We start from the raw sequence: 25,784 nt of genomic DNA on the forward strand, positions 1-25,784 counted from the left end.
TGTGTGTGTGTGTGTGTGTGTGTGTGTGTGTGTGAAACATTAAGGTTAACATTAAGCTCCATAGCATTATGATAGAAAATAGACGGGCTTGTTTTTAAAAGTTAAAGCTAACAGAGATTGCGTATACTGAGCTTTCATTTTCTTAGATTCTCCTCTCTACAGGGACTTGCATATTATGAAGTTGTACACCTGGATATTTACTGAAATAATTCAGCTTTCAAGTACCTTGTTCAAGGGCAAAACAGGGCTCCAACCCAAGGTTCAGACGTGCAGTGATTTGCTTAGAATTTCAAGTTCCCAAACTGACGCTCAACATTAACACCATGTCTGAGATTTATTAAACATACTCCACCCTTAATATAAGCCTTACTGTTTGTGCTACTGCATGACCATTTTTAGCTTTTTTCTTCAATGACTGCTGAAATCACGATGTTACATAAGTAATCATTATCATTTATCAAGGCCTTAATATGTGGAGCTCCAGTTCAACACGCTAGGAAGCAGAATGTCGTGAGTCGCCCAGCTTAACCTAGTGATGATCAGCGAGCAAGTAGTTTTTCTCGAGGCAGTAACACAGTCATACGCGAGGTGACTGTGCCATCTTGTGGCCAGAATGGGAACAGCAACAAGGGAATTTTGCCATCGGTGGCAGTGAGCATGACTCATATTTTTCAAAAACCAGCTTATATAGTACATACGCTAATGTTTTCAGAACATAGCGTGGGCAGCAGTAACATTGAAGTATGTGAAAAACCCAAATAACTGTATATGATTGCTTCTGGTAATTCAAATGTTTATAGGCCATAAGTTGAGAGTGGGAATGCACTTAAAATATCTCAGTAATAGTAATAGTAATAGTAATAGCTGTCTGCAATCCAGTAACAAAAATTTGATCTCACATTTACACCAGACATTAAAGAGTTCAAATCACATAAGCTGCCACTATCTTCTTTTGACAGTTTATCAGCAAGGCTTGTCACACTTGCACTTGCAATGTGCATTGTGTACTTTAGGGGTCTCATTAAAGAAGGCTTAGCTCATAACCAAATGATGACTGACATTTTTAGTAATAGTCTCATATCTGGTTAGAAACACTAGTAACACAGATACAACACATTCAATGTGTCAGATTAATAGCTCAATAGTTTAGTAAGTTACTGACATACTGTACCCTTACCACATGCCTGGCTCTGTATAGTTTGACTGCATCTTCTGCATTTTGACCCTGGGGTAATTTGATGGCTTCCCACACCCCCTGCACCAAAACCAATGTAATTCATACATGTCTTCACCTCTGAATAACTACACAAATAGAACCCACCACCAGAACAAAAGATAAATAAGATACAAATAAGTAAAAAGATAAATAATAAAATCATTTTCTAAAGGAAGCAAAATCCACAGTTGCAAGGAAGACTTCTCTCAGAAAGGACATTCTATGAAACATCTGTACATAAATCAGCTCCATAACTTCACAATAAGAACTAAGGTCTTTTAGAAATGTATTATTGAACATCAGAAAGGGAAAAAAAAGAATAACCAATGTAATGTGACTCATTTTTAAAATATGGGAAAACCTTAAATATTAACATATTCTTCTTCAAACACCACGGGGTTAGCACATGGAGGATTCTCGTCTATTCTTGTAAATAAAAGTTCACGTTTGCAATGTTTTTGATATGCTTGATGCACATTGCTAAAGTGACAGTCACTTAAAACTTTTCAGAGAGCCAGCAATCCTCTCAATTAAATAAAAAAATGTTATTTTTAAATAGAGAACTAACCAACAGTTCGGCAAAATACCAAAAGGCTGATCATTCTTGTTGAAATAAATATCGTACGAATACTGCTATGCCTTTCCTTTACTTAAATTTGTAAATTGGTAATTAAAACATGATTCATATGATGTCTACATATTACAATCTTCTGTAGATGTCTTCAGTGCTAGTTTGCAGAGTGTTTGTAGAGGTGTATATAACAGGACATAGTATAGCACATATTTTACATTATTACTGTCTATATACAGTATATGGATGCAAAGGAGTAAATCTCATAATTATCCTTTACTGCTGTAAAGATGCGCATAAGCTGTTTGATCAGGATACATGTTATTTTCTGTGCTGGGCTTGTCTCTATTCTCTTACTTCAATGGGTGTAACACAAATAACAATGTTAAACAATGTTACATTTGGTGCCTTACAGCACAATGGAGATATACTTCAGATTTGCATGAGGGACACTGATGCTGAAGTTATTAGCAGCTGTCAGCACCCTTACGGTCTGTCTCTATGGCATTCACCCCGATAGGGTGGTCCTTTGGAGGTGCTCTGTATGACATCATGAATTCCATCTCCATGGTCACAAACTCCCCCTTCCTCTCATGTTTGTCAGCAGGCTTCTTCTCTGATTGGCTAGACACTAGCCTCTCAGCTCCCGATGCCCACAAACAGCTTCACCTGCTTGGACCTTTCTCCATGACCTCCTAACAGCTGGACAGTCTGGTTAGAGCTCTCCTGGTCCAGACGCGCCCCTGTCTAGCTGGCTGCATCTTCAGACACAGTCCATGCTGTGGTGTGGGGCTTGTGCTCCCCCCTGAGAACTGCCTCTGCCTGTGTCTGCTGCGTACTTTGGAGTTGGTTCAAGAGGCCATCCTCCAGGTCCTTCTCTTTCCCCTTCTCTCTCCTCTCATTCTCTGGCTCTTTCAGTTCGGCAGTTTCAGGCACGCCTCTGTCCACACCAGCCAGCCCCTGTCCCTCCTGCCCACCCTCCCCCGGCTCCTCAGTCTCTCCGCCCGTTTCTGTTCCCGTGTCCACTAGGTGGCCCTCTTCCTCCTGCAGGGCCTCCAGCCCCCCCTCAGCAGCGTGGAGCGACCCCGTTGTGCCTCCAGGAGGTGCCTCTGCCGCCTCTGATCCTGCTTCTGCGTTCGCAAGCCTCTCTCCGTCCGCGTGGCCCGCCTCCCTCTGAGGCCCCGCCCCCGCGCTGCGGACGTGCTTCCGAATGGTCCGCCTGTTGCGGCCCCGCCTCGACTGGTTGCAGTGCAGGGTCCTCCTGCGGTGCCATTGGCTGAGGGACCGCTGGGCCTCAGCGCTCAGCTGGCGGGTGGCCAGGCGGGGCCGGAAGCTGCTGATGTAGAACAGGGAGGCGTACAGGGAGGTCAGGTAGTACCCACCTGAGAGGGGAGAGAGGGACAATAAAAAAGTCCGTTATTCAGTTTCTGTAATTAAAAAGAAAATCATGTTAAAGCACATTAGAAGACCTCTGAGCACTCTGTTATTGTATCACAAAATAAGTCATGAAAATGAACACATCATTATATACAGGGGAATACAGATTGTATAGACTCCAGTGTACTCAGTGCGTATGTAGTGTAGCTGCAAATGCTTATGGGCAGGCCTATGGCCAGTAAACATAATGTACTTATCAACTAACATTTATGCTGTATCATAGTTAGTGTGTATGTGCTTATGTGTGTGAGTGTTTGTGTACCTGCCTGTGTGTACGTGTGTGTATGCGTGTGTGTGTGTGTGTGTGCGTGCGTGTGTGTGTGTGTGTGTGTGTGTGTGTGTGTGCGTGATCCTCACCTTCACCCTGTAGCTGCGCTGGGTCCAGCAGCTCCATCATGTAGTCTGTGTCCAGCTGCAGGGTGGTGAGGTCACTGCGCAGCAGCACCCAGGTCAGGCAGGGCAGGAAGTCATCAGCCCCGAACACTGCCCCTGCGAGAGGCAGACAGGCACATCAGAAGCATGCTCCGTGGGCTTTAATATCACATTATAACTGCTTCTCTCTGGATTGCAATTCATTCCTTCTTCATTATGATTCCTGAAAATCTGAAGGACGGACCACACATTATGCACTGGGCTTCACTAAAGGGCACATGTGGCTAAACCTCCAGCACCCCAGATAGTGTGTGTAGGGCCAGAGGATGGGCGACATACCTGTGCGAGTCAGTCCCACTCACCTGCGCTGGCGTTGGCGCTCATGCTGTGGTAGATGCTCTTGCAGACCTTCAGCAGCACCTGCACCTTCTTGCTGGGGGAGTAGGCCTCGTGCATGGAGGCCCAGCGCTGCTGGATTCTCTCCAGGGTCACGGCGTCCGGCACGCCCGCCCCCGCCGTCCCGCCCAGCTCCGCCGGGTCCCGCCCCTCCAGGGCCTGCTGGTGTTCCCGCAGGTTCTGCAGGGTACCGTCCCGGCTGCGGTAGTCACGGAGACAGGTGTAAAGGTGGGTGCACACTGGTCTGAGAGCCACCTTATGCAGGGAGACCTCCAGCATAGCATCTGAGATGGAACGAATGAGAGAGAGAGAGAGAGAGAGAGAGAGAGAGAGAGAGAGAGAGAGAGATTAAAACTAGCCATACTGGTCACAGTTCAGCCCAGTGTACTAGTCCCTTACACACTGCATGCATTAGCCTCTGACCAAAACAAGGAGAACGGACAGAAAGCTAATGTGCACTATCCTTCCAAAGCCGCAGAATCTGGGGAGTAGACATGTCTAATACCATGTTGGCTTGTCTTTGGCATTAATGACCGCATCAGTGCATTGTGGAAGGCTGTCGACTCATTCCTGGTAGAAAGCTGGTGGTATTGGGTTCCTTTCCTCCTTGAAAGCATTAGTAAGCTCCATTACAGAAGAATGTGGGCTTAGCTTTGCCCTAATTCTGTGTTCAAATTCAGCCCAAAGACATTCTATCAGTCTGAGGTCAGGCTCTGTGCTGGCCACTGCAATGCGCTGATGTTATTCCCCTTCAAACCCTCCGTAACCACACCCACAGTCACATCTGTTTTCCACTAATCAGATGGGGTGTCCCATGACTTTTGGTAGAAGAGTGTACACTGGCTGCCCATAGGGCAGAGGGGCTTGCTCTCACACTGCAGTTAATGAACTGGAGAGAGGGGGAGCAGCTCCGGTCTGTTTGCAACATGAAACAGAGCGTAGTAAACACAGACACAGAGCGTTGCAAACGGCTCTGGGCCTCAGGAAGGAACAAACAGCCTCCCGAGGAGGGTCTCCGGATGTGGTTTCAGATCCCTGGGGGGGGGGACCAGCTGATGCACCCCTGAGGGAGGTGCCTCACTGAACTGCGCTCCAGCACAACCTTGCTGTATAAGCTGTTTATCTCCATGATTCATATAAACCCATTTATATTGAGGCTGACTTTACCAGGCTGTGGCGTAGGCTGGCCCGCCTGTATGATCGCGACTGTTTGAGGCTGCCTGAATGGAAACTCCATGCAGTGGTTTACGTACCCATGAGGCGGTGAAACTCTCAGAGCGCTTCAAGGAATTTACACACCGGTGACATCACGACCCTCTACCCACACTCCCCTCCAACCAAGAAAAAGCCCAAACCACTGACACAGGGAGCTCTGACAGGACATGACATCACCCTGCCTTCCTGTATGCAGCCCAATGCTTGGCAACCGAAACCCCCTTGTTGAGAGCAAAGCGACCGCAAACGTTAATCGGGTCCCCTTCCTGCAGCACCCTGGCACTCTCTGACTGCAGGTACGGATGCAGGTACTGTGCACACACTGCGGGATGCCACCGCAAGGCCACCGAGGCCAAATCCCAATTCTTCAAAGACCTCGCAAGCTGAGAGCTTCCCCTTACATTTATCAGTGATGAGCAGCATGGCCGAAGCAGCCTGAAAATAGCCATGCCTGTCTCCGCTGTTCATGCGTATCGAATAAACAGTTACAGCTTTAGACATATACAGGGTCAAATGTCGCCCTGTTATACTGAGGATCTTTGGGGATGCTCTGGGGGAATATGAATGAAGGAGGAAAATGGCATCCAAGAAGCTTCTATCATAAGTCTGAGTTTTTAAAACAAGTGGAGGCCTCTCCTTACATGTAAGCTTAGCCTCTTGTCTATCTTTAGCTGTAGTAGTATAGCTATACTATACTAATTCTAATCCATCTATGTCTTCTCTTGTCATTTCTACATACATATGGAATTATATCCACACCTGTACCTGCAACAAGTAATGATAGCAATATCTGAGTTACTGTGGTCAGAGCAAAAACCAGGAGCTTGGCCAACTGTCTGTGAGTCTGGGACCTCTGGCAACAACAGTACAAGCACTCACCCAGCTCCGGGTCTGGAATATCTGTCAGGCTGTCGATGAGGATCTGAATCTCTGGGCAGTCCAACAGCGCCTCCCTCAGGCTGGTGAGGGTGCCGCGCACCTCCTGCAGCATCTCTGTGCTGGAGGGAGGGGGCGAAGCGCCGCCCCTCAGCGCGTTGTCCACGAAGGCCCGCAGCATCTCTGCGAAGGTCCCCGCCTTGCGCTCGCTCAGCTCCTGGACCCGCTTGCTGAGCCGCTTCTGCGGCGACACCAGCCCGCCGATGGCCTGCCCCACGGCCGACAGCCGGTTCTTCACCTTGTCCGCCAGCACCAGCGGCAGGCTGTGCGGGTAGTGGTGGGCGGGGCTGGAGATGGGGTCGGGCTCCTCCTCCAGGCTGCTGATGGACAGGGAGTCCAGCTCCAGGCAGGGGGGGTGGAGCAGCGAGGGGGGTGGAGGGGGAGAGAGCCACACCCCGTTCTCGATCCACGACACGCGGTGCGGGGACTGGGGGGCGGGGCCGCACTGGGACTCATCAGCGGCTTCCGGCTCCGTGGCGGACCCGCTTTCCCCTCTCCTCTTCAATGAGTCACACACAAGGGGCTGGCTCGCCCTCCGCAGCACCACCCCCTCTGTGGGAGGGGGAGAGGCAGGCGACTGGACAGTGCGAAACCCTGAGAGAGAGAGAGAGGACTTAGAAAGCTTAACTTCAGACAATACTCTGAAGAGAGCAGTAATGGTCACGGGTTGTGGGTTCAAATCCCTGGCCAATGCAGACCCTTGAAGGCTAGCAGATTTCCCATCTCTCCCTATATCTCTGAACTGACGGAAGGGGATATGTTGGTTCAACTTAAACTGCTCCTCTGTTCTGCCTGAATAGCGTCCTTCAGCTGAATTGCACCAGTCAAAGGATGGGTGATGCTTAAAACAGTAAACAACATGTGTTGCATAGCTAAAGAGAGAGTAGGGTTATCAGGAAAGTACCAGTGAATGTATTATGAGAGTGGGGAGTTAGTACTGTATATGAAGGCTTTGTATTAAATGTCATTACCGGACGATGAAAGTCAAACAAACATTGTGTGCTTTACCTGAACTATCCTGGGTCGTGTCACAGGGCTCATGGTCCAATGACAGGCCTCTCATTTTGCGTAAGCCCGCCCCTCCCCATTGTCTGGTTGTGCTCAGCCGCCGCTCTTTCCTGTGATTGGCTGGTCGGCTGGTCCGTGTGGGGCTGGCCTGGGGAGAGGGCTGCGTCATCAGCCAATCATCTCCGTGCTCGTGGAGGTAGAGCGGGTTGATGACACAGAGCGCCCCATTGGCTGAGGTTACCTGTGAATGACCAAAGTGGGTGGAGTCCCAGCAGATGGATGTGAGAGAAACCTTGCATTGGAGGGCACTCCTAGCATGAATGAAAGAGTTGTACTATGCTATGAGCGAAACACTTTACCTGGATGGAGCACATAGTGAGGCCCGTGGACGTCATGGTCATGTGATCTAGCTGTGGGTTGGGGGCAGAGCACAGCCAGAACTCTGACAAACAGACAGACGGACAAAGAGACAGCTGAGATTAAGGAGGGAGATAAAGCAGTGGACACAGCACAGCGGTGAAGCAGACAAGAAAGCAGCACTGAAAGAGATCTCACACGCCATTCCATTTGATTTATTGCATTCGATCACATTTCAGACAATTGCATTTACTGTGCACAATGTCAGCCTATTTCACTGTTGTAGAGGAGGAGAATCTTCCAGTAAACACCTTAGCTAAGCTAATGTCTCTGTCCTGCCAACAAAGAGTCTTATTTGATTTCATGAGTGATGGAGACAGGGGCAGAGAGAGTCTCACGATGAAGGAGATAAGATACAGAGAGATGAGGAGGGTTAGAAAGAGAGAGAAAACGGAGTGTAAAGCTGCGTTTTAACCAAACGCAAAGCAGAATTTCGCTTCGCTTTCCTCGCGCGGGTTTTATCACTTGCCTGAAAAATGAACACGCGAATTTCGCGCCACGTCACAGCAAGCATTTTTGATTACACCAACGGTGCTGGCAAGTTTGATTCGAGATTTCTGGAAAGGGGGAGCGGCTTCTAGCCCTACTTGAAGCTGACTGGCTTTCGCCAGGCGAAATTTTTGCTCAAGTTGAACATTTGAACAGTTGAACCACTCAAGCGAACGCTCATTTTGCCCAATTTGCGTTGCTTGCAGTTTCGCCGCGATTAACTCCACCCATTCGCCTCCTGCCATGCATTCGTGTCGCTCGTAAATTTCGTGTCGCGTTCGTGACAGAGTGCTGTCACTAAGGTTGAGTATGCGCTCTGACTGCCATACCAATGAGCCTGGCTCTTTGGCGTCATGGTCAAAGCTGCAGTTTGGTACCCCGTAGACCCAGGTTTGAGGCTGGGTTCAGTTAAAACACACCTTAAGAAAAAGAAAGATTAACAGACGGAGTAGGGTTTGGCAGAAACTGAGGGAATGATAGAGGGAGACTCACTGGGGCCCAGGTGAGACAGAGCCCGGTCCGACTGGTCTGTGAGGCTGAACACGCCGGGGGGGATGTACAGACAGGCTGGCAGCACGTCTCTGGCGGTGGGGTGGGGGTGGATAGGATGAGCGACAAATTATACTTACAAAAATAAGGGCACCATAAACATTGGAACAGAAGATAATGGTAAACAACATATAATGATAATAATGGAGTTCTCCATCACTACATTACAGCAGATATAAAGACAGGCTGGGCTTACTGACTCTCACCTGCTCAGACTGTAGAAGGCTACCAGTTGGACCAGGTCTGAGAAGCCCAGGTGAGACTCTGGCAGGTGAAACACTTAATGATTGAGAGAGAGGGGGAGAGGGATTGAGAGAGAGGGAGAGAGAGAGGAAGCATAAGTATAGATGTATTTCATGCCATCTCAACACTTTGAACTGAAACACAATGAAAACTTAGAAAGGTAAATGGAAGAACCAAAAGGCATGACTGATGAACTGCAACGTGTGCTTAAAAAAGCGTGTGCGTAAAAGCGTGTCAAAAAGGAAGCAGAAGTCATTTGCAAATCAAATGAAGAGCCCCCCGCGTGTCTGTGCCTGTGTGATTGTGAGCTCGCATGTTTACTCCTCTGCATGCGTGTACGAGTGTGTCAGAGTTTGCGTGCCTGTGGGCAGTGTCTACCTGCACCGGAGCGTTGGATGGGGAATTCTCTCACTGGCTCGTCACTGTTCCCCACCGTCATGCACAGGAGTTGCGGCTGCGCGGATGTGTCACCCAGCACAAGGAAACTCTAGATGGAAGGGGGACAGGTGCATGTCACGGTGATAGAAGCTGAAATGACTTAATCCTCTTTATGCCCAGGCATCTGGAAAGGGTTAGTGTTAAGGGGTAAGGGGTAAGGGATAGGGATAGGGCTAGGGCTAGGGCTAGGGCTATGGTCAGGGCTAGGGTTATGGTTAGAGTTAGGGCTTGTGGGTTACCAGTTGTACCTGGTTGTGACCGATTGTGACCGGTTGGGGTTACCGGTTGTGACTGGTTGCGACCAGTTGTGACTGTTTAGAGTTAGGGTTAGGATAGGGTTAGGGTTTGGGTTAGGGTTGTGACCGGTTGCGACCAGTTGTGACCAGTTAGGGTTAGGGTTACTGGTAGTAACTGGTTGTGACCAGTTGTGACTAGTTAGGGTTACCAGTTGTGACCAGGTGGCCCTTTTGTTCGGCCCTTGCACTTGGAAGAATACTGGGAGGAGGGTTTAGGGTTAGGGGTCAAATCTCAGATTAAGGCCCTTAATTGGCCCAAACTGGTAGTAGGAATGAACAACTTTGCCTGAGAGTGGATTGAGTCATCCCTGTCTTTTGATAGGCCTGAGCAAACCTGACTCCATACCAGACACCCATTCACACAAACACAGACACGCACACACACGCACAAACACAGACACACACACACACACAGTTCCACCCCATAAAAATATTCAGAGATGCCAAGCTTATACTAACCAATAGCGGTTATACCACATGGTAATATGACCACATGCCATTTGTACCCAATCGGGTTTCACAGTCTTTGAAGGCATTAGACTGTCATTTGTCAGCATTAATCTCAAGATTAGCCAAAGCGTTCGGCAGCGGGAGCAACAATGAACGATCCAAACGGCTGCTGCTGCCGCAGTTTTTTCCTTCTCTCTTTCTGTCATGCAGAGACATAGACAAAAACATACACACGCATGCATGCAAACACAAGCACGCACACACTGCGAATCACCCAGAGGCTACAGGAAGTCAGAGCTATAAGCGTGAATTTGACTCAGAACAAGCTAAAAAAGACCAGCACGTTTGTAATACCGAAAGACACTCTCAGAAGGTTCACTATAAGTCAAAAGACACGGGAAAGACTATCTTGTGGAGAGAGAAGCAGAGGGCATGAATGTTCATTCGGTTGGAGAAAAATATTACAGCTACTATGTTCTCCATAATGCAGATGCTACCATTCAAGCTTGTTCTCTGTAACAGTAAACTGTTGTTTGGCAGGCTTACTTAAGGAAGTATAATCTTACTGCCCTGGTCATTCTGACACAGGTACAAACAGGTGTGATTTAAAGAAATTCACTTCCAATCTTTGAAGCCCGCATTCAAATTACCTGTGATTCTATTTCACAAAATTTAGTTAAAATAACTACTCCACCACATCTTTAGAATGCACTTCACTCTGCAGTACTCTTGACTATATACTATAGACTACTTTTCTATACACTAGTACAATGTACTGAATTTGGTTCTATGTTCTAGTACAGCAGACTGTTCTATACTCTACACAATGCTTTCATATATACTCCCATGTTAAATCGGGACTCTTGCAAACCTACCAGTTCTGTTCTCTGTATCCCACTGCTGGTCACCTCGCAGCCGAAGCTCTGTTGTGGCTTGACGGCACGTTTCTCTGCTCTCTTCTCTTTCTTCCCCTTGGTCGGTACCCTCTTCACCCTCTCTCTCTCTCTCTCTCTCTCTCTCTCTTTCTCTCTTCCCCTCTCTCTAGCTATATCTGCTTTCAGATCAGCAACTTCTGCAACAGCCCATGAAGTGATGCACTGTCTGTTCGCCAAAACGCTTGAGAGGGAAGGGAACTGAACGAGCAAACACCCAAATGGGCGAGAGAGATAGCCGACTTCCACATTTAGCTGCCCCGCTGCATCACGGCGGACGCGCCTAACGCAGCGCTCTCTGCGGCTGAGGTCAGCCACGGGGACGGAGTTTACAGCAGAGCAGAGCCGCTCCGTCTCTGTTCGGAACAAGGCCGTGGCGACGTCCTGCCTGATGCCCTCGGTGGACTCCCCCCCATCTCTGCTGAGGAACAGCATGCTGGAACACGGCTACTCTGAGCCTCTCAGCCCTTGGTTCTGTAACAGCTCCCATGTGGACTGGCACCAAAGAGAAAGTAGCCTCCTGTCTATCTATCTATCTATCTATCTATCTAACTACCTCTCTCTCTCATATATAAACAGCACTGTCCCATCCACAGATATGGTCAACATCCCTATGATCACAATACTTGTGTAACATGTTTGAGTTTGCTTCAGACAATGATGATCCCCTTAAGGACCTAATATGGACAGACAGTCCTATCAGTAAAAAAACTGGACGACAGCAACAACTTTGTTTTATCATCTCTTTGTGACCTATTTATTCTCTTTTCTCTCATCTCTTTTTTGACTTATTTATTACAAGAGAAACCATTTCAAGCCTCATGCAAATCCACTAAACGACTAAGTTTAAACCCCAGTAACACTGTCAGCGCCTGAAAATGCTGAGCAGGACATTCGACAAGGGAACAGAATTGTAGAGGAATGCAAATTGTGCCCAATGTGGTAATAAAATTGTATGCAATGTTTCAAAAGACATTTTTTACGCTGAATGCCTCTGCCAACAGTGTTTGATGTCCTCCAAAAACTGTAATTTGGCCCAGGGCAAAACAGACTGCAGAATAAGATTTTGAGCAGAAGACATTCATATTGTGAGGGGAATTATAAGTGGACACTTTCTCTAAGGTGACATACAATATCAATTTAAGTGTACAATACATTTTAGTAAGAGACGAGTGCAAGTCTTGGGTCATCTGCAAAACACGGCATGCTTCAGTTGACCTCATATTGATATCAGTGCCTTTCACTGTAAGATCCTTTTGATTCCATTATCAACCTCCTACAGAAGGCAAAGCTTTGAAAATCGAAAAGTTTCCCACAACAAGTCTACCTTTCTTGGGCTAAAAGGAAACTATTTTATTGTGTTCTATTCTATAATATAATTGGTCTGACTGGTGCAAAAACACAGCATGCGCCAGGTCAGGTATTTTTGGTACCTTGACGTCAGTGCCGTGCGAAAAAAAAAAATCAATATTAGAATAAAATCCCCAAACAAAATAAATTTGGGTATTTCCTGACCACCTGCTGTCCTGCTTTACATGAAGTTGCGTCCTCCTCAGCCCAGCACATGTACAGACACGCTTTCCTTTGATATCCAGCACGCAGGTGTCTCCAAAATGTCCGCGACTGTACATCTGTCCACAATGTACAGTCGCATATCACTGTGCAATCATATGCCTTTTATAAAATACTAGACATTCCATAACTGGCTCATTCATTTTTGTCTTTCCTATGTTGCTGTCTTTTTCTCCATCTGGTGAGGAGCTTCGGGGGGGGGGGGGGGGGGCATTTGATGGAGGGAAGGAGGAGGCAGAAGGAGTCAGACATTAATCTCCCCTCGTGTGCTACGGTCATGGTGAGGCCTTTTTTTTGCGGTTGCCATGATTCGTTTATGCCATTGGGCAGTGGCACTAGCATGTTCGCACCTTTAAAGGTGATGTGGCATACATCTCGACTGGCTAAAAGGTGGCCAACCCCCTTCAAAACTCCAACCCGTCAAAAATGTTTTCACCACCCACTTCTCACTTGCGCTCCTGTCTGCGGCAGGCTTTCTACATTGCCACAATGCCGCCGTTACGCCTGGCCCCTCCTCTTTCACTATGTATATGACCACTGTGTCTCAGTTAGGCAACTGCATCTCAACCACAGGGTTCCTATAAATTATCCACACAAGATTTGTATTCAGACACACGTTGGCTGTATCCACTCGACGCATACTGTTTTCACAACATTGTAGCAACAATAGGACATTTCTATATTGCCACAGTAATGCTGAGAGTGTAGTGTGCTTGGGAGGTATACAGCAAGGGGGGCTATAGAGGTGCTGAAAAGCGCATTAGAAGCACAGATGTAAGACTAGGGCACAGCTGCATATGTGAACGGTATGTTATTGGCAGTTAAGAGTGGGCTGGCGCCTGCAGAAGCAGCTCACCCCTATTGGTCGTCCCCACAAGGCGGCAAAGGCCCCCTCACGGTCCCAGGGGCTCCCTGGGGCCCAGGCAGCCTGGCACAGCCTCAGCCTGTCCAGAAGGGTGAGGGGCTTTCCTGGGTCAAGGCCTCTGCCATTTGTCACCTTGACAGGTGGCCTCACTGACCTACAGATGTAGAAATAGAAACAACCAGACTGGGCAAAAGTTCTATTACAATTTGAAACAGGCCACTCCAGATCCACATCATCATGTGTAGATACAGAATCCTGTATGAATTTGAACAAAGATCTGACAGGATCACTTGAATGGTTTTATTCACTTTAATGATACAAAGCAGTATAATGTCGAAAATGTGTTTTTATGACAAGAGCCACAGAACTATGTCTGGTATTGCTGTCTTTCTTAACCCTTCTGATCAAACATTCCCAGATATCTTGTGGCACAGTGCAGAACATAGACAGAAGGGACCTGCATATGATCACAAAATGCCTCTCTCTCATCCTTCACAGATACTCTACCATGATGTCACTCTCCCTTCCGTTTCACACTTAAATGGCAGGTGGAGTTTTGCCAAAAAAGCTTTCATTCTCTTCATTCCATAGATCACACATTGAGACGGATTGCACAGGAAACACAAACATCTCTCTCTTTTTTGATTGGCCCAGCATTCACAAAGTGGATGAGGGTGACACCGCTCCTCACCTGTCAGAGCTGTCTTCATGGTCCTCCAATCCTCTCATCATGGCCGCTTTTTGTGGACGGGCTACGTCAAGCTCAAAGAGTCGGCCTGGGTCACGTCAACCGGCAACAGTTCTCCATTGTAAGCTGCTGGCATCAATCAGGGGCGAGAGGGACGACAGAAGTTAGCAGAGCACGAGGGTGATGATGTCATCATTTCCTGCTTCCGACACCTCTACCCTCGCCACCACCCTCCCTCCTTCTCACCAGCTTTTCAGCAGCATGGTGCAATGCCAATATCTATCACAATCTAGCCAGACTGCTCACTTTTCAATGTCTGCTGAACATCCAACTACAATCAGTGTTTACACCCAAAGCAGAAGGGACCAGTGCTTTTCCTTCACACACAGAACACCAACAGGACACTCTGGTTCAAATGATGCAGCTAAACTCTTAGCAATCTCCTGGGACATCTGGCATGTCTGCTATAATGATGTGTTATTCATGTGTAATTATAATAAATCACTCGATTCATCCCCCCAAAAAACTTAGATCAATAGTGTGTTATGTGTTATATTAGGATCAACTGACTTTCACTTAAAATCTCTATCCATATCGATGGATCCAGATAATTGTCCAAAAAATGCAAAGGAACAGCTTACAGCACATCTTAATCAGTATTTACTGCATTGAGCTTCCTTTAATTTGGAGTCCAAACCAAGCACTGATCCAGGATCAGCTGACTGCCCTTCACATTCACCTCAACAATTTTGTTCAAACAACCTGAAGCTTATCTAGCATCAGTGTTCAGGGGCACAATCTCTCTGCACAGTGTGGACAAGCCACAGAGCTGAAATGTGTTTCATTTGCATTTGTGTTGAGCTGTTCATTAAGCGACTGTATGAGAACAGCCTCTGCATACTGTATAACCTGAGAAATGGGAGACGCAAAGAGGACTGCCACCCCTGGAATGGTTCAGTCCTGGCCTTGGCGATGGTGACCGATCTGCTGCGATGCAGGTCCAGCAGCTTCAGTTGAAATTGTGTAATCTGCCATGAATAAGATCTGACGAAAGGAAGAGAGAGGTACAGAGAGGAAACACGGCAAGAGTAGCCTTTCACACTTGCTGCTTTGGTAACATGATGGCTAAAAACGCAAGTGTGAAAACGTCTTTCTGACAGCGTCGTGCTGAGAAGACAAATGCACACAGAACGCGGACGTACACACAGGACAAGCCTGTCATGTAAAAATAGTTTGAAACAGTGACGTAAAAACAAACTGCAGATTAGCACAGAGATAGTTCCAAGCAGGAGTTACGAGGTAAGTGCACCTATAATGGTGCTGGCCAATACACCACACACCAACAAGAAAAAGAATAATTGATTTTTGTGAAACGACTGTCTATAGAAATAAATGTAGTTGGATTTTTTTCCCCCATGCAAACTGCTTTTAAACTTAAGTTTAAGAGGATCAGTTTTTGATTAGTTTTTAATTTATGCTTTATTTTTCCAAGAGGTCCTGAGATTAATATCCATTTCCCAAGGAGGACCTGGCCTAAGGACATCAACACAGGCATCAATACAGTACTTTGAAAAAGTGTGCAAAAGTCATTATTAAACCTGACGGATAACAGTAACACTACTACTTAAGAGACACTAAATACTTATATTTCAAGTTCAGTACAAGGACGGGACATTTTTAAAAGCAGCCATTTGCTTGAACAGAGTCAATAGTTTTTGAGTTCCAAGACAGGAGCAGACAGGTCCTTAGTTTTCCTACAGTTGCCCTATAAATAAAAAATACTGATTAATTCATCTGCAGTGACGCAACCCTATCTTTTCATAAAAGACATAAAAATGACCTCAGGGCAGAACTCATCGTGGAACTCATTTAGTGATCTCCACAGAGCTAGACTTTTCATCATCAACATCAACACACTGGGTAGTTGTGGTAGTTTTGTGGTAAACTAACCAGTGGCCTTTATGCTTAGTCCAATGTTCCTCACTCTTTCAATCAAAAGAACGTGATCTACAATATAGAAAGCCTTACAGAGATCCAGAGGCAGCAAAACATAGATTATCGTCTTGGTACTATGGCCCAACCTAAGTTGTGATTTAGTACCATTCTAGAATATTGTTATCATATAGGACTTTTTAACTGTGATTTCCCCTTGGATTCTGTAGCCTGCAAAGACAGAAATCCTAGAAATGGGATGAGAGATATTAATAACAGTATGGTCACTACCCTTTTAGAAAGGCTGTTGTCCATGGTCTTGAGACTGAGTTAGATAAAAGAGTATGTTTAAAAACATAGATCAGAGGTTCAGCAGTTGAACCTGCAGCCAACATTGAAAGGCATGGGTCATTAGTTATCAGGACTAGCAGGTGTCCTAGGGTCAATACCTTTCCAGGCCTTACTAACTTCTACAGCGAGAATGTGGTGAACACAAGCCCCATTATTTACTGTTGACAACAGTGGATTTGACACTTTTGTCAGTACTTGGGTAAACATCCTTAAAGACTAATATAAAATGTTAATTAAAGAGATTTACAGGATAGCATTTATCTTTTACCAATTATTTGAATATTGGAATCAAAAAACATAATAATTAATAATAATAATACTAAAGCAAATCCATGCAATGCATTCTTACCGTTAAATCAGTCATAATTTGACATTTTAAATAATTGATAACAAAAAAAAGGGATAAAGAGAAAGAAGTTGCCAAAGAATGGTTTGACAGAAAAAGAGCGTCCAGTACCATTAAGCAGAAATAACATTAAAAATTAAATTTTGGCTTTAAATTTTTTTAATCAACATGAAACCTATGGGTCTATATGGCAGCGCAGAATGGGGTCCCCTTAAAGAACAACAGTGACAAACGAAAGCCTGCATACAGAATTTAGAGAAATATGCTACGTGTACTGTTGTAACCCCCGCACATCGCATGCACGTAAGCAGATATCCGTCATTAATTAAGCACTTGGTGCACTGCGCTAACACCCTCTAACACTAAGCGGCCTCAGGAGAGCGCCTTTCAAACATCAAATAACGCAAAAAAGCAAACCTCCTTCAGAAACGAATACAAAGTCAAGGGTTATTTGGCCCAGTGCACAGCACAGCAAGGACGGCCGTTTGATCCCAGTCACTGATAAAAAGCTGATGGGAAACAGGGTCTGAGATCGAGCCCAGGCCAGCACTGAGACGGGCCGATTTGGCTCGGCTTGGCTCCCTGCGCAGAGCAGTCACATGCAGCACATGCTCGTGCTTCAACCAACAGGACGCTGACACATTGACCTGCGCTCCGTCTCAGATCGGGTAAAACACAAAGATTGAAAGAAAACTGACCCCACTGCAGTTACTCAAAAGCACCCAGACTTTCTCACGCTGCAGGACTCAATGCCTCCTTGGGGGAAAAGGTACATCGCACAGGCACAGTACTGGCGGAAAAGTATAGTTTCCTGTCACAACCACAGGGACCGAGAGGAGCACGCATAAGCCCAACGCACAGTCTGATTTTGTGCCTTTATTATACAGTCACATTCAGTAGTTTTATTGTTAATTATATATTCATATGATTATCGATGGATTTACGTATTATCTATGAATTTACGTACTTTCTGTCTTAAAATGCTTTTTTTTCTTTTTACCTTATATCATAAATTTATATCAGTTTGGCAATGTCGGCGTCAAAGGCGCTTGTGCTATGGCAAAAGAAATGTTTCTTTGCTCTGCCAAAAAAGCCAACTGAACTTAGAGGGAAATGTAGAGAAAATGAGAAAAGCGTTAAACAGGTACACTTACGTTTGACGTTTGCGCTGCCGTTATTCTGAGGAGTCGTCAGTTTCGTGCTCCCTATATGTCATGAGGATGTCTCTTCGTGTCACACCCCTTTTCTCTTGCAATCCACTTTTCAAACTCAACGTCCCCTCTCTCCCTCTCAGTCTTTCACAATATCTCCAGCACACGACGGTGTGTTTCACGGGCCGCTGTGCAGAATTCTGAAAAAACGAACTCTCTCCAGACTTACATTTTTTTGTCTCTCCCGTCGCTCACCGTCGTCGGCTGCTGTAGCTTCCCCTCACATTTGATGTTGTACTTTCTATTTGCTTCTGCGGTGTTCTCTCTCTCTCTCTCTCCGTGCCTCACTCTCTCCCTCGCCCTGGGTTTGGTGTGGTTAACCTCACATGTCAGCTAGCACAGAGAACTGAACAGGGGAAGGCGAAGTTAACTTTCGTACACGCAAACTTCAGACACCATCTGGCTGTTCACAGAGAAATATGCCCACATTAGGCCTTTGTCTTGTGTTGAAAGACTGCACTACAAAGTACAGCAAAGCTCGTGCGAACATTCAAAACACAGGTGTAAAATTCAAACAGAAAAACACTTGCCCAGATGATGCACAACCATCATAAAAGACACTCTCTTACTTGCACTAACATAGGCACAGATTTGTTAATGACCACACACAGACATATCCATACATCTGAATGCAATTGCATCAAGCTATGTAGACTCCACGGCGTACTTTCATAATAAAATGCTCAGGGCTAACTTCTTTAGAACAAATAAGTCTTAGTACTTTCTCCTCCATTCACAGCTTCACATGCAGTTTGACCCACAACACACCACATCTCCAATTCATGCAACGCACAAGAAGGCTCTTGCACAGTGAGTTGACCCTTCACATTTCATGCATGGATTAGCTCCACTAACAAGAATGGTGGAGCTGCCTTTGAGTGAGCAGACATCTTCTATTGACTAATTTAAACACCACAATTAGTAATGTAGTGTCTAGTTGACAATTTAACCCACTGCAGTGTATGACCTTGGAACATCATTCCAGCCCTCCTTCAAAATAGAGGCAAGTCCCTTTCCAAGTATTGCCACTCACAGCCCTGACACCAAACTGGGGGCACTCAATAAACGTTATGAACAGAGTGGCTAGCCTTATTGAAGGTAAAGGTTGAATGCTTGAAAGAAAACAAGTTATATCAGAGAGTACTGAACTAAAACTACATTGAAGATCAAGTGTAAATCTGTCACATCAGTGGCTATTGTTTATTATTGCTATAATATGCCACGTAGATGTATGTGGAATAAATACAAACACCAGAGAGAGAAACAGTGTGTAGCGCAGAGCCGTATGAAAGGAAGTCATGGAAGGGGTGTGTGTGGGTGTGTGTATGTGTTAATGAGTGGACAGTTCTGTAGAACAACCCTCTGCCCTCATCTTTTTCAGTTGTTCTGTGAACTCTGCATCATTGAGGTGTTTGCTGGGATGATCGTTTCACAACCTTACAAACACGTGCCTATGTACACACACACATACATGCCCAAAGTGTGTGTAGACATGCATGTGCATGCACACACACACACACACCCAAGCACGCATATGCACGCACACACACACGCGCACACACGCACACGCACACGCACACGCGCACACACACACACACACACACACACACACACACACACACACACACACACACACACACACACACACACACACACACAAACGCTACAAAATATCAAAGAGTTCTTCATATTTTGTTCCTGTTGACCATATTCTCTTTGGATGAACTTCCCTTCAGGTTTTTTCAAACATTACCCCAAATTAATGACCAATATACCCATCCTAAATTAACTTACATTTTACGTTACCATTAAAGGTTGACTCTCCAAAGAAAAGACTTGAGGACAATGTAAAGTTTGCAACTGATCGCTGAAGCCACTGTACGTGTGTGCATGTATATGTTGCAACATATGCGCACAAAAAAAATCTGTAATCTTAAAATCTTGGAACTTGTTTATTTTCACCATTGCTACTTGCGTCACACATGAGTGTTGCTCAGATTGTGCAGAGTCTCCACCCACAGGCCATGAGGGTGAACTGCAACAACATTTCCATGCAATATTCTTCAACAGCTAATTCAATCTGGCCTCCTTAGCATCCATTCCGCAGAAACAGGACCCATACATGTCAATATTAACATACAAATAAAATCAGACAAAGTGTGTCAGTAGCGTTTAGTAAATTATCTATATTTTTAAGAGAAATTATATTAAAATCATTCTTATAAAACATTCAAATCATTACATAAAGTTATTATTGGTAGCCATAGTTGAAAGAAGCAATTATTGGTACTAAGAAAAGAAGAGACCGCTTCATCAGTACATGTTTGTATTTACATCACTTGTAAGATTAAGCCTCTGATAAACCATTCTGAATAAACCAGCCAGTCAGTGTCCAGCTCTGTGTCACTTCCCCTTCCTGTTGGTTTGACCCAATTCAATTTCCAGACTTAAATGGCCTTGTTGTCAAGTCTCTGTCCGTCTCAGATGCTGTCTTTCTACCCCTCCCATAATTATATATTCCTGGCTGAGATTGTGTCTATTGCTTGTCAGCCAAAGGAGTAGAGGAACTAGAGTGGACAGGGAGAGGACAAAGACAGCAGTTAAAAAGTGAATGAGAGAGCAACCGACACAAAATTAGTCTAATTTGCATCACTTGGCTGCCTGAGGCAGACTTGGATTGTCTAACCATCAGTCCTGATCTGAGCTGTCCTCTCGCTTGCTACTCGGTCTTGTCACTCTTCCCCGTCTCCGCCCCAGAGGTGGTCTTCTCTTCAGCCGCAGAGCTCTGATTGGCCTGCTTGGCTTTGTCCTGTTTGTCTTTGCTATCAATCAGAGCATGCTCCCGCTTCACCATCTCCTCCAGCTCAGCCTTAGAGAAAGAGAGAGTGAAAGAGACGGGAGGGGGAAGAGGGGCAGAGAGTTCAGAGTGGCAGCATAAATGTGATTTGCTGTTTGCAAACATGTCAGGAAACATTCGGATTTGAATCAGTGTCCGTCTGTCTGTTCATTCCGCTGTATTTACCTTCCAGCCCAGCAGCTCTGCCAGTGCCAAGCAGCCATCATCGCAGGTGCTGATGTATGCCACATCCCTGAGGGAGTCACCATCATCATCATTATCATCATCATCATCATCATCATTACAGTCATAATCATTATTCATACAGTATTCACGTCACCCATACAGGGTGGGTCCAACATGCCAGCACTACCACTGTCAAACCTGCAACTGTCCCAGCAGGTGTGTGAAGGTGGGCAGGTATGTCTGCCTGAGTCTAACTGTGTGATGGTAGAAGCAGCTGCCTGCGGGTCCGCGAGGATTGTGGGATTTTCTCACCTGTAGGCTTTCTCTGAGTCGAAGTCCATACCCCCTCCGAAACCAAGCATCCCCATCAGGGCATCGGACTGCCGAGGCAGGGCAGGAGAAATCGGGAGGAGGGAAAGAGATACAAACATGAAGGAACCATTTAGCCCCCCTAAAAAAAACACACTACCCATGTTTGCTCGTATCAACCCATCTGTAACATATTTCAAATCTAACTCTGAACACAGGGAATCTGAGCATTAAGCATAGCCCAAAGGGCATTGTGACCATGACAAACCTTTCCAGTGCTTTTATAATTTTCCATTTCCATGAAGAGAAGAAGGAATATGCTTTTGTAGGCACATCCATCCAATATTACACTTGCACTGTGATAACTCTTCATTTCTTCTGATGTATGAATAACTTGAAATTTTGGGCAATATGTCCAGAAATGTCATCCGGATATTCAGCAAATTTGAATTAGACAGAGAGAGAGAGAGAGAGAGAGAGACAGAGGGACAGAGAGCAAAGAGAGAGAGACAAAGAGAGGAGACTGATATAGATAGGAGGAGAGAGAGACAGAGACAGAGACAGAGCAAGCGAGCGATAGAGCGAGTGAGGGAGAAGGAGAGAGGGCTCACCTGTCCTGTCTTCTCCATGTTGATGAGCAGCCTAGGGGTGCTTTTTGAGACTCTGCAGATGAACAGAGCGATTCAAATGGAGTAACAGACAAGAGTAACAGAAAGACTTGCACAGCATACAGACTGGCAGGCACACGGACGGATAGACGGACGGACGGACTCACCGGCTCACCAGCGAGGCGAAGGGCTGGACTTGCAGAGATGTCCCCATGATGATGAGGAGGTCGCAGCGAGGGAAGTCCTGTGAGGGAGGGGAGGTGGGGGAGAGACCACACACAGTGAGGCCACACAGATACAGCCAACACACACGCTCAGACCAGCACATGCACGCCCTCTTGGGCCCTCTCTCTTACCATTTTCATTGAGGTAAAGAAGCGGGCCGGAAGGTTCTCACCGAAGAATACAATGTCTGACCCCAGAGAACGAGACACAGAGAGAGAGAGGCATGGTTTAGACACCCCTAGTGACACGTCAAAGCAAGGTGTACGGGAGTGAGCAATAAAAAATGATTAAAAAAATGATAAACACACTACTCTTACTGAGAAAAAGGGATGGATGGAAGATAATGATGGATGGATGAAGGGAATGACAGAGGGGTGGCAGAATGATGGAGGGAGTGATGGAATGATAGAGGGATGGGGGAGTGATGGAGGTATGGATGGCCACGGGGACTCACCTGGCTTCACCAGGCCGCTGCATTTTTCACACTTGGGAATCTCATCGGAGAAGATTTTCTCTGTAGACCACAAGTCAGCAAGATTGACTCAGGCGACACAATTAACAAGAACAACATAATGAGCACCAGACTTTACAGTCTTAGTACCGATTCGCTACAGCCGAGCTGTAAGCATAGCCAGTAACCTCGTCAGTAAGACAGCTCTGAGTACAGGCTGAGAGTAAGCAATGCACATTGTGAATGGAAAACTACAGGTAAACAATAGGAAGTAATGAAACAAGCACAAGGTCAAACAGAATGCCAGTTCCTCATTTTCAAGCCAATGCACTCCCGCTGGTATCACATTAATCATCAGTGAATAGAATGGCATTACGCTCCAGTTCCTCACAGCCACTGTCACTGTTCCTAAGCGTGGTGACAATCGCTCCAGTCCTGTGAAAGACTTCACCGAGCGAGGGCAGGTCTCAACTCCAGAGCGTTTGTGTGGGTGTTTCTATCTCCTCTCTCACCTTTCATCCAGTCTAGGGTGTACTCCTTCCGACACATGAAGCTGACACAGTGGGAGGTGTAGAAGGTGCCGTGGGCTTCGATCAGGTCGTCTGCCTGCAGTCCAGCCACTCGCTCCAAGGTGTCAATGTTCTGCCCCACCAATCAGACAGCAGACTGACTTTTCAGACCAAATACGGGGTGGCAGGACCTCTCAGTGTCTAATGAGTCTGATGCTGTTTCCCAATGAGTCAAACCAACTTTGTGTCCTGAGGGACACAACAGACTGCCATTTCACCAGGACATATTAACATTTTAGTATCATTCAGAATGGGCGTATTATATCTGGCCAATAAGTTCAGAGGCATCCTCTGATCCTCCACTGATCAGGGATGGGAAGAACAAAACTAAAACTCTGGAGCAGTTGGACTTGTTGTTGATCTTGATTTGTCAATGATTGCCTCCTTTCATTTTTGAATAGCAGACCAAGATTTGCAATTCTGTGCAATTAAATTCTATTTTGTTTCAGTGTGTAACATGGAGGTCGACTGACCTGTGAGTAGCAGCGTTGGAGCAGCCCCTTGTCCTTCAGCAATTTGATGAAGTAGTGACACACTGTGGGCTGGACACAGACAGTGAGACACCGTTAGCAGGGTCCAGTCAGATACATGGCACACAGGGCTAACACAATGACGCAGGCTACAACAGCCCCAAACAATGTACAGAACATTATTACACACACTAAATACACAACACACACACACACACACATAATACACCTCAGCACAGAGTGTCCTTTACCTTGAACTGCCCAGGATACAGCTCCTTGGCTAGGGCAAAGAAAGGCTCAGGATGTTTCTGTGAGAGTAAGAAAGGGAAAAAAGAAGAGGTACAAGGGGAAGCGAGGAATGAACAGACAATAGATGTATTACTTTCAGAGAGTCAAACAAGGTGTATTTTGTATATTCTGTGTATAATGAATCGGCAAGGGGGAACAGATGAGTGGCTGGGCCCAGAGGCAGACCTTGAAGTAGTCGATCTGAAAGATGGCCTCTGGGTAAGGCAGATTGTACTTCTGCAGGTTGGCATAGAGACCGGTGCCAGGAGAGCGGAAATCGGGGATTCCCGCAGCTGAGGGAGAGACGTCGGAGAGGCATGTCTCACGTAATGATGTAGCATCAGTGTTCAATAGCTAGATTTCTTTCTCTGGCATATTTTTTAAATGCACTATATATATAAACCTTCTCTAAACCATAAAGCAATATTTCCATCATAAAGTTGTTTAATTTATAGCAGAAGACAATGAACATGAGAGATGAGGAGAAGAGTTTGGGAACAGCATCTTTCTGGTTTCTTTAATTCCCTGTATATAAAGGCAGAGATGAGATGCTCACATGTGGATATCCCTGCTCCAACCATACAGATGATGTTTTTACCTGTGGGGAGAGAGAGGCACACAGTCACTTCTTGGACTTTGCCTATTGGAGAGTTTTTGCGAGTCAGCTGCACATGATGTATTGATCTTGCTTAACTCACATTTGCCACTTTGTATGTACCGCGCCACGCCTTCCAGGGTTAGCTCATCCAGAACCTTCTCCCCAGCACCCAACCCCAGGGTACGGGAGAAGAGATTGCGGAGGAAATCCACTGGGACATGTGGTAAAGTGGAACGAGGGGAAGAAAGGAAGAGACAAAGGCAAATGTCACTGTCTAATGTTCACTGTTGCCAAGTTTCAACCAGCAATAATCATGCCTTGGACAAACGTCACAGGTTACAATTCCGCCACTGTGCAAAGCTGGTCACCACTGCCCTCCCTTTCTGTTCCCCCAAGAGGTCAATCCCACCTCCCCACCAGACCATCTCTCCAGGCTGTCACTCACTCTCTTCCTCCCCAGTGGCCCCGCCCTCGTCGCTGCTGTCGTCTGACTCGTCCTCCTGTTGATTACAAGGTTGCGAAACATCGATTGTTCAATAACAATGGCAATTTTGTAGCTAGCGAGCTGGCTGTGTTACCAAGACCAGCAATGACATCAGTTGTCATACGCTACATTGCTGCTACCCCCTATATTATCATGCACATTTTTTCAACAAACTGCATGCTATCGCGGTGGAAATGTTTTGCATTTGTTAGCTAACGTCAAAGCGCTCTACAAGTTCATAGAAAATAAACGTACTGTAGCTACCTATAGTTAAGCCCACCCGTCGCTCAGTTTCTCCATTACATTTTTCTGTTGCTTACCTCAGGTTCAGGGATGTTGGCCTCCTCTTCCTTTTTATCAGACGATTCTAATAAAGGAAATGCAATGTTAGTAAAGCTGCCAAATGACAGCTATCAGTAACGCAAGCACCAGGACACCGAAGACTTGAGATCACTTTTTACTCTAACGTTAGTAAGCACACAATTCACGAGTGACAGTGTCATGGAAATTAATACTGCATCCAGTGTAAAAATATAACTGCATTACAGTGCCGACAGGAAACGCCAGCAGTGGAAACGAATGTCAACGGGATCCAGCTAGACTAGCTAGCAACTGCGGGGTCCCAGGCGACCGTTTAGCCTACCTGGTGCATCAGACATCTATCCGTCTTGTCTTATCCACCACAGCAGCAGAATTGTAATAACGATCTATGTTTCGTTTCTCTCTTTTTTGCAGGGATTACTGTTCACTCTTTTTTCAATTGCGGACGATTTGGTTTGTTTTCGTCCGCCGCGAATTCTTTCCGTAATGCCATCGAACTGGTACTTTGC

The 25,784-nt window shown here is 46.0% G+C and overlaps 2 protein-coding genes across 4 annotated transcripts; both read right to left on the reverse strand.

The window, feature by feature from the left end:
- Nucleotides 1–1,948: 1,948 nt before the first annotated feature.
- Nucleotides 1,949–18,135, reverse strand: rinl (Ras and Rab interactor-like). Of its 3 annotated transcripts, none has more exons than XM_036537151.1 (12): nucleotides 17,874–18,135; nucleotides 14,094–14,216; nucleotides 13,394–13,556; nucleotides 9,228–9,336; nucleotides 8,813–8,885; nucleotides 8,550–8,638; nucleotides 7,511–7,593; nucleotides 7,152–7,392; nucleotides 6,087–6,737; nucleotides 3,959–4,276; nucleotides 3,582–3,713; nucleotides 1,949–3,169 (listed from the first exon to the last, which is right to left on the reverse strand). In XM_036537151.1, the coding sequence occupies exons 2-12, from the start codon at nucleotides 14,132–14,134 to the stop codon at nucleotides 2,535–2,537; spliced, it is 2,535 nt and encodes an 844-aa protein (XP_036393044.1). In that variant the 5' UTR covers nucleotides 14,135–14,216; nucleotides 17,874–18,135; the 3' UTR covers nucleotides 1,949–2,534. The 3 variants fall into 3 exon arrangements, with proteins under 3 accessions (XP_036393044.1, XP_036393043.1, XP_036393045.1); XM_036537150.1 differs by lacking the exon at nucleotides 17,874–18,135 and adding an exon at nucleotides 15,000–15,259; XM_036537152.1 differs by lacking the exons at nucleotides 13,394–13,556; nucleotides 17,874–18,135 and having other exon boundaries at nucleotides 14,094–14,151.
- A 1,741-nt stretch (nucleotides 18,136–19,876) lies between these two features.
- On the reverse strand, nucleotides 19,877–25,767 carry sirt2 (sirtuin 2 (silent mating type information regulation 2, homolog) 2 (S. cerevisiae)). Its single transcript, XM_036536690.1, has 16 exons — nucleotides 25,598–25,767; nucleotides 25,275–25,321; nucleotides 24,916–24,970; nucleotides 24,571–24,681; nucleotides 24,429–24,470; nucleotides 24,059–24,165; nucleotides 23,836–23,892; nucleotides 23,588–23,656; nucleotides 23,058–23,187; nucleotides 22,549–22,608; nucleotides 22,226–22,281; nucleotides 22,037–22,113; nucleotides 21,873–21,924; nucleotides 21,265–21,332; nucleotides 20,953–21,019; nucleotides 19,877–20,799 (listed from the first exon to the last, which is right to left on the reverse strand). The coding sequence occupies exons 1-16, from the start codon at nucleotides 25,611–25,613 to the stop codon at nucleotides 20,650–20,652; spliced, it is 1,164 nt and encodes a 387-aa protein (XP_036392583.1). The 5' UTR covers nucleotides 25,614–25,767; the 3' UTR covers nucleotides 19,877–20,649.
- Between the last annotated feature and the right edge of the window lie 17 nt (nucleotides 25,768–25,784).

The sequence above is a fragment of the Megalops cyprinoides genome, chromosome 9 (assembly GCF_013368585.1).
Source record: "Megalops cyprinoides isolate fMegCyp1 chromosome 9, fMegCyp1.pri, whole genome shotgun sequence".
Classification (NCBI taxonomy): domain Eukaryota; kingdom Metazoa; phylum Chordata; class Actinopteri; order Elopiformes; family Megalopidae; genus Megalops; species Megalops cyprinoides.